At 43.3% G+C, this 8,591-nt stretch overlaps 1 protein-coding gene and 1 pseudogene across 2 annotated transcripts in view; both read left to right on the top strand.

Annotated features, from left to right (window-relative positions):
- The window catches only part of arid1aa (AT-rich interaction domain 1Aa), a 27,080-nt gene extending 22,754 nt beyond the window's left edge, over positions 1 to 4,326 (top strand). The window contains exons 13-20 of one of the 2 annotated variants that reach the window (XM_016502522.1): positions 34 to 166; positions 252 to 409; positions 495 to 636; positions 741 to 863; positions 958 to 1,054; positions 1,172 to 2,006; positions 2,106 to 2,236; positions 2,324 to 4,326. In XM_016502522.1, the coding sequence (XP_016358008.1) occupies positions 34 to 166; positions 252 to 409; positions 495 to 636; positions 741 to 863; positions 958 to 1,054; positions 1,172 to 2,006; positions 2,106 to 2,236; positions 2,324 to 4,243 (3,539 nt within the window). In that variant the 3' untranslated portion in view covers positions 4,244 to 4,326. Of the gene's footprint in view, positions 1 to 33; positions 167 to 245; positions 410 to 494; positions 637 to 740; positions 864 to 957; positions 1,055 to 1,171; positions 2,007 to 2,105; positions 2,237 to 2,323 lie in introns of both variants that reach the window. The other variant, XM_016502521.1, reaches the window with a different exon arrangement.
- A 1,659-nt stretch (positions 4,327 to 5,985) lies between these two features.
- Positions 5,986 to 8,384, top strand: LOC107700683 (GPI mannosyltransferase 2-like; annotated as a pseudogene).
- The last annotated feature ends 207 nt before the right edge of the window (positions 8,385 to 8,591 follow it).

Genomic DNA, 8,591 nt, shown 5'->3' with positions numbered 1-8,591 from the left:
GTGGTTGTTTTTTTTTTTTTTTGGATGGTACAGCTGGATCTGGCTCACTCCAGGGGCCCCAAACACCACAGTCCACCAGCAGCTCCATGGCGGAAAGCGGAGACTTGAAGCCCCCTACTCCTGCCTCCACCCCACACAGCCAGATGCCCCCAATGCAAAGTGGCAGGTGAGTTTTGCTCATTTGTCTTGTGGTACTGCTTGCGTTATTTGACTGTGAACCACTTCTTACCTGCCCTGTTTCTTAGGAGCAGTGTGAACCTGCAAGATCCATTCGCTGATAGCGACTTCTCTCGGAGAAACACTTTGACTCCCAACTCTGGCTACCAGTCAGGCATGAGCACCCCAGAGATGCCTGGTCGCATGGGTCCCTATGAACCCAATAAAGACCACTTTGGTGGTATGCGTAAAGGTTTGTATTGTAGTCATGTAATCATGAGCCTTTATAGTTCATGATAAGCTACCTGGTGTAATGAGCTGTGTGCTTGTGGTCCTAGTTGGAGAACAGTTCATGCCTGGTGGGCAGGGTCCCAACAGCAGTATTGGTGATCAGTACAACAGGGGACCACCAGGCCCTATAGGAAACATGCCCATGGGCCAGCGGCACCAGTATCCATATGGCCCCAGCTATGACAGGAGGTACACTCAATCTTTTCTTTACTTTGTGAAGAAACTAATTCCTTTGATTTCATTGGTGTTATTTAAATGATGCAATGAAATCTAACCTCTCTTGTGTTGCGTAGACCAGAGTCAGGGATGGGCCCAGATGGCAGCATGGGGCCTGGAGTGCCACAGTCAAATATGATGACTTCCAATGCTGAATCTGGGATGTATTCACCAAATCGTTACCCTCCTCAGCAACAGCGGTCAGTCCACTAATTGGTTCATTTTTATGGAGATTGTATATGTATATCTGCTATATCTAGTTCTCATTTTTCTTGCATATGGTGCTCTGTGCAGGCATGATTCCTATAGTAATCAGTATCCTGGTCAGGGTGCGCCTCCTGGTGGCTCCTATCCAAATCAGCAGCCTGGAATGTACCCGCAACAACAATCGGTAGGAAAGCATTTAATAAAACATTTTGCTATTTAATTTTATTTGACATTGGTATAATGACTAAATGTTACTGAAAGCCTTGTCACACATATTTAAAATGTAATTTGTTGCCTTCAGAACTACAAAAGACCAGCTGATGGTGGTTACCCACCAGCTAAACGGCATCATGACGGTGAGATGTTCAGTGGGCCATACAACACTCAGCAGCCACAGCCACCGGCGCAGGCTCCCCCTAGTGGTCCCTCAAGTGGTCAGGAAATATACAACCAGTATAACAGTTCCTACCCTGGCTCAGACCGTCGTCCACCTGGCCCTCAGAATCAGTTCCCTTTCCCCTTTGGAAGAGATCGGATGCAAGCAGCCACGGGCCCAAACTCCCAGGGTTCCATGCCACCTCAAATGATGGGCAGTCCAATGCAGTCTGGTCCTGACGGTCCTCAAGGTGGCATGTGGCAGGGCCGAGGTGATATGGGCTACCCTAGTTACCCCAACCGCCAGGGACCTCCTACTGGTCCCGGTCAGGGCCCTGGCTACCATGCAATGAATCGATCTGAAGACATGATGCCATCTGAACCACGCATGAATCATGAGGGCCAGTGGCCTGGGCCACGACAACCCCCATATGGCCCTAGTGGCACAGGTCCACCAATGAGCAGACCCTTGCAGTCAAATTACCAGTCTCCCCAAACCATGCAAAACCACATTCCACAGGTGTCAAGCCCCACGCCCATGCCTCGTCCTATGGAAAGCAGGACTTCCCCCAGCAAATCTTCCTACATACCCAGCAATATCAAAATGCAGAAGGCGGGACCTCCAGTGCCTGCATCTCACATTGTACCTTCCTCAGTACAGCCTCCAATGATGAGAAGAGACCTGTCCTTCCCTCCAGGTTCCATAGAGGCAACGTCACCAGTTCTCAAATCACGTAGGCGTCTTACCATGAAAGAAATTGGTAAGAAATAATTGTTTTTTTGTAGTGAATTACATTTTGGATATTTATCAGGCTCAAACCTGTGAGGTATGGAAAGATAACTGTATACTACTTTTGTAGGCACTCCAGAAGCATGGAAAGTCATGATGTCCCTTAAATCAGGACTGTTGGCAGAGAGTACATGGGCTTTAGACACCATCAACATCTTGTTATATGATGACAACAGTATTTCAAATTTCAACCTTATACAGGTGAGTCATTTTGGGAAAATGACAAAAATGTTTATTGCCATTACTAAAGTTTTATCTTAGATAACATACTAATGTTTTCTTTTGAAGCTCCCTGGTTTCCTGGAACTAATCGTTGAGTATTTCCGCCGTTGCCTCATTGAGATCTTTGGGATTCTGAGGGAATATGAAGTTGGTGATCCAGGACAAAGAGCTCTGTTAGATCCCAGCGTGCTCAAAAAAGATGAAAACACTGTGGATGATGAGGCATTGGTTGAGTGCATGGAGGACGATGGAGAAACAGAGGAGGAAGATGAAGGAGAGGAAATGCACAGGTCAAAGCATCAGGAACACATAGCACAAGGACCTCTCCAGATTAAACGGGAAGAAAAGCCAAGGACACTTGAAGACTCTGTGAAGAAAGAAGATTGCCAAGGGATTGAAGGAGAGTCATCTGCAGAACCCAAGACTTCAGAGCCACCATTTCTCGAGTTAGCTGTTACTCAAGAGAAGCCCAAACAGGCTAGCAAGTTTGATAAGCTTCCCGTGAAGATTGTGCGAAAGAAGGATCTATTTGTGGTGGACAACTCAAATAAGCTTGGTCGGTTGCAGGAATTTGACAGCGGCCTCCTGCACTGGAGTATTGGTGGAGGTGATACAACAGAACACATTCAAACCCACTTTGAAAGCAAGATGGATCTGTTGCACCAACGGAAGCGTCTTCCTGCACAGATTCCTGACAGGAAGAGAGGAGCTCAGAAGGACAGCCAGGCACACTCACTACCCTCATCCAGTGAAGAGTGTGGGAAAGAAATGGAGTTGCAGCCCTGTCCAGAGTCATCCACTGAGAAAGTGACCAACGGAATTTCAGATTTGAGGGACGACAGACCTGCTGACTGCTTAGAAACTGCCTCTGAGGGGACTTCACACTTTGAGAAAGATCAAGAGAAACATGTAATTGAGACGACAACTTCAAAAAACATCAGGCCAGCAGCTCCAAGCCCATCATTACAGGGTCAGCGCTCCATTGCCATTTTAGAAGATGAGCCACACAGCAAGGATGAAACTCCTCTCATCATGCTCTCAGACTGGCAAGATTGCCTTGCCCGTCGCTGCATCTGTGTCTCCAACATTGTCCGCAGCCTCTCGTTCATCCCGGGCAATGACTCGGAGATGTCAAAGCATCCAGGGCTGTTGCTACTGCTGGGCCGCCTGTTGCTTCTCCACCATCAGCATCCAGAGCGCAAGCAGGCACCATTAACCTACGAGAAAGAAGAGGAGGTGGATGAGAGTCTTGGTAGCAAGAAAGACGAGTGGTGGTGGGACTGTTTGGAGGTACTGCGGGAAAATTGCTTGGTCACTCTTGCCAACGTCTCAGGCCAGCTTGACTTCTCTGTCTACACTGAGAGCATCTGCCTGCCTCTGCTGGATGGATTGCTCCATTGGGCCATTTGTCCTTCAGCGGAAGCCAAAGACTCTTTCCCTAGTCTCGGGCTTAATGGCGCCTTGTCCCCCCAGAGACTAGTCCTGGAGACCCTCTGTAAACTCAGCATTCAGGACAACAATGTGGACCTCATTCTGGCGACGCCACCTTTTAGTAGATTAGAGAAGCTGTTTGGTAACCTTGTGCGTCTAGTTGGAGAGCGAAAGGTGCCTGTTTGTCGGGAGATGGCGGTCGTGCTGCTGGCCAATCTTGCACAGGGTGACAGCCTGGCGGCCCGTGCCATTGCGGTACAGAAGGCCAGTGTAGGGAATCTATTGGGCTTTTTGGAGGACAGCTTAGCGGCTATGCAGTTCCAGCAGAGCCAAGGTTCCCTACTGCACATGCAGGGGTCACACTTTGAGCCGACAAGTGTGGACATGATGCGGCGGGCTGCTCGGGCTCTGCTCGCTCTTGCTAAGGTGGAGGAGAACCACTCTGAGTTTACGCTCTATGAATCGCGGCTACTGGACCTTTCTGTCTCCCCGCTCATGAACTCATTGGTGTCCCATGTCATCTGTGATGTACTCTTTTTGATAGGCCAGTCATGACAGCTGTGCGGAGCTGTAGCTCCACCTTCTCTGGTTTTCGTACTTCCCCCTTGCCTGTCCTCCCCATTGGCGAGTGGGGATTGAAAGCAGAGGAAATTGACTGTTTCTTGTTCTGTTTTTTTTTATTTTTTTTTTTATTTATGCAAGCCCTTTCATATTACACCAACTGGTCCCCCTTTTTTCTGCGTCTCACTTTGGGAAGATTGTCACGATTTTGCTGTGGATCATGAACCAGAGCCTCAACACTGACACAAACTGTAACACTGATGCCAACTAGATGACATGGACAGGGACCCCAACTTTTGTGTCCTTGTCCGAGGGGAAAGTACTTTTTATAATAAAATAAATAAATGAATAAAATAAATAGCTTGAAAAAACAAACTATTTACCAAAGTTGCTGTCTTGTTTACAGTGAGTTTTTGGGGTTAATTGTTCCTTTGTCCTCCCCAAGAGAGTGCAAATAATACACAGCTCTTGTTCACATTGACAGGTGCACTCTTCATTGTTTGGTGGTTGTATTTTGATGCTACACGGTCAACCTTTCTGGATGCGTGTACAACAGAAATGAGTTGTCATTTTCTGTACAGTACACCACAACTGTAAACATACTGCAAACGTACTACACTGTTCCACATGGGGAAAATGTTGGCTCAGTCGGCTTCGTTTTTAAACCATTAGTTTGCTGGTGAGGAGAATACCCCCAAAGTATCAAGGACGTACAACACCCTGACCTCTTCTCTTTAACCCCTGATTGTATGAATTGACCCCCTATAAAGAAATCACCTCCTAGGACTGGTTTTCAACTTAAGATGCAGCCGAGGCTGTACTGTATATAAGATGTACATTTTCACCTCCTTTGCTCTCTCTTTCTCTCCCTCTCTTTCACACACACTCTCTTGCTTCTTATCCCTTTTTATCTATCAAGAATGAGAGCGGACACTCAAGTTGGGTTAATTGCATCAAAATACTTGGGTATATAAACTGAACCATCTTTTGGCCTCCACGGTTCCTCCATAGTGCAGCAAACAACTGAAATATTTTTATTTCATCTCCTGGTACAACAAAATAACTCTAGATGAAGAAACACAGTTGAGATATTTTTTTTCTCCAGTGATATGAATTCTGCATATTTGTATTTCAGACTATGTAGCTTAATGTAAATTCCTTGTTTTTTTTTCCCTTTTTGGCTCAATGAATATCATTTATTCACTATGAAATCTTTATACTATATGTTCCACGTGGTAAAAATAAATGTACATTAAATCTTGGTAAGATGTTTGTGATTATTTTCATTTAGATGATAAAAAATAAAGAAAATAAATAAATAACAGGCCACTTCCTAGAATTCTGTAATTATGAATGGAAGGTGACATCAGAATGTAATTTTTTTTTTTTTTTATGCTCTTTGTATGTTACAATTTAACTCAATTTGTAAGATTTAATATTACTCTTATACTAGTGCTCAACGATATTTGTCCGCTAAAAAGATCTCCATCAGTTGAAAAGACAATGAAAACCGATTGATTTAATTATTTGTCTCCTGAAGCAAAATAGGAAAAAATAAAAATAAAAATCTGCATTTATAAATTTGAAATAATTGATTACATAACTGTTTTGAGTGGTGTTCACTGTCCAGGTCAGATAGGTATATAGAAGTAGCAGAATATAACAAGTTGGTTTAAAAAAAAAAAAAAAAGGAGTTTTGTAAGAACGGTTATAGATATATGGGGCTTTTATTTTGACATTTGTGAGACTGCGTGCCGGAAGTGCATGTTGTTAGTTCTGTCGTTCCATTCTGTGGCTTTATTGCGATGAATTGGAAAAACGTGTTTATAATTTGCTACGATTTATTATTCGCATTCGGACATGGGTTTTTGCAGTTGTTATAAATTCCAAGAAAGCATATTGCCCTTTGGCTTCTTTTTGTTTTAATGATGACCGTATTCTGATGACTGTATCGTATTTGCTAGTTTACTGAGATTAATATGATTACTTTTTTTCTTCAAGGGACATTTTCTACTGTTAGTTTCTGTCAAATATGTCGCCTTCAAACAGTTGTTTAAATGAAGACGTGTGGACAGTTGTACGGTTTGCGACGTTCACGCGACTGCTTTCCCTTTTCTTACAGGTAAGTTAAGCAATTGACATACACAAACGGGTAAAATAGCCTACAATTATGTGTTTGTACTTTGTATTTTGACGCCTGCTTAAAGTACTTACTATAGACACGAAGACCTCCATAAAATCAGTACCTGGCCGTATTTGTGAAATTGAGATTAGAGTGACACCTACCGCACAAATTGAAAACAAGGCATATGACAAATCTTGTGCTCTCTTGAAGGCTGTGCTTAATGCAGTGATTCCAGACCACGTGGCAGATGCCTTCAGCCCTGCACAATCAGAGACCCCTCTCCTGCTCGACCCCGTCATCGAAGCATTATTTGGTGGCCTTAGTCACTGGGATGCAGAACATTTCCTCTTCATTGCAGAGCGTGGTTACTTATATAAACACAACTTTGCATTCTTTCCTTTGTTTCCTCGCATCCTGCGATTCCTGGCAGCCACTGTCCTGTGGCCTTTTTGTGGATTTCTCACATTGCATGGCCGGTTAATTTTAGCTGTGGTTATAGGGAATAGCATTCTCTTTATCCTAAGTGCTGTGGCATTATACAGACTGAGTCGTTTGGTGCTGCAAGACAGAAATCTTGCCCATGTCAGTCTTAATGTACAGTCTGACACCAGCTAATGTTTTTATGGTAGCAGGTTATTCAGAGACTCTTTGCAGTGCTTACCTTTGCAGGCCTCTGGCTACTAGAGACGAGATTCACACTTGGAGCTTGTCTTCTGCTCGGGTTTGCTACTGGTGCTCGTGCCAATGGACTCGTGAATGCTGGATTTTTGCTGTATCTCACTTTTCAATGGGCTCTTGCCTGTGCAGGGGCTCTTAGCAAAGGAGCAGGGGGCTTTCAGTATCGTCTCTATGTCTGGGAACTTATTTGTTTTGTTCACACAGGAGCATTTTATGCAGCTTTCGTGGCACTGCCTTTTTGTTTGTTTCAGTTATATGGCTACCAAATATTTTGTCATCCGACTGCTACTCAAGTTCCTCCTGTGCTGCTTAATCTGGCCCGGGACAAAGGATACCGTGTGGCTGATGCAGAATCTCCAACACCAATTTGGTGCCAATGGCAAATTCCATTTTTGTACTCGTACATACCGGATGTTTATTGGGATGTGGGCTTCCTGCGATACTTTCAGTGGAAGCAGATACCCAACTTTATCTTGGCACTGCCTGTTGCAATTCTGGGATTCATAGCCTCATATATGTACATAATGGCTAACCCAGTGTTTTGTATGTATTTGGGGTTGGGGGACAGAGGAAAAGACAGAAAAACGCATGGTTTCTGTAACCCAAGAGTCTTTGTTTACATCGTGCACAGTTCCATCCTGCTTCTAATTGGAATATTCTGCATGCATGTGCAGGTAAGACTTTTGATAATTGAAAATTGATCATTATCATGTAACATGTAGTATGCTTGCTCAACGTGCTTTTTAAAAAAAAATATATTATGTCCTCTCAGGTGTTGACACGCTTTCTTGCTTCCTCCTCGCCTGTTCTCTACTGGATCAGTGCCCATCTGCTTTTTCAGTATGAGCCTCTGCTGCAAGATGAAAAACTATTCAGACCAGACCAAATACAATGGCAAAGGGATCACAAACCTGGCTTAAGTTTTGCAGGGCTGTGGAGAAATAATCCAGTTGTTTACCTCTTGATGCACTGGCAGACTTGCTCCATTTATACACAATGCATCCTGGGCTATTTCATATCATATTGTTTTTTTAGGTCTGGCTCTGCATTGTAACTTCCTTCCCTGGACTTGATAACTTTGAAGAGCTTGTTTCAGTCTTCATGACATTCCTGTGGTATAATATTATGCTGTTTGACAAATATTGTTGTAATGTATTTTATTGTAATAAGATGTTTCTGGTATTCCTTAAAAGGCTAATATATTTTTGTACTGAATTAGTATTTAATGAATATCCTTACTGGCACATTGAAAAATTATTCTTGAATTTTTCTCTCTTATTAAATGAAACTTGCTGAAGCGGAGTTATATATTAACATCCAAGTGTTCGGGGTCAGTACTTTTTTTTTGTTGTTTTTTTTTAAATACATTTATTCAGCAAGGACATTAAATTGATGAAAAGCAGCACAACTGTTTTTAATGTTGATAAATGTTTCATAAGCACCATCAGTGTTTTAGAATTATTTTTGAAGGATCATGTGACTGAAGACTGGAGACAGGAATAAATGACATTTTAAAGTAAATTAAAATAGTTAATTAAA

Source organism: Sinocyclocheilus anshuiensis, unplaced genomic scaffold, assembly GCF_001515605.1.
Source record: "Sinocyclocheilus anshuiensis isolate Anshui unplaced genomic scaffold, SAMN03320099.WGS_v1.1 scaffold782, whole genome shotgun sequence".
NCBI lineage: Eukaryota > Metazoa > Chordata > Actinopteri > Cypriniformes > Cyprinidae > Sinocyclocheilus > Sinocyclocheilus anshuiensis.
The sequence above is the reverse complement of the archived record's forward strand: the minus strand, read 5'-3'. Positions and strand labels throughout refer to the sequence as shown.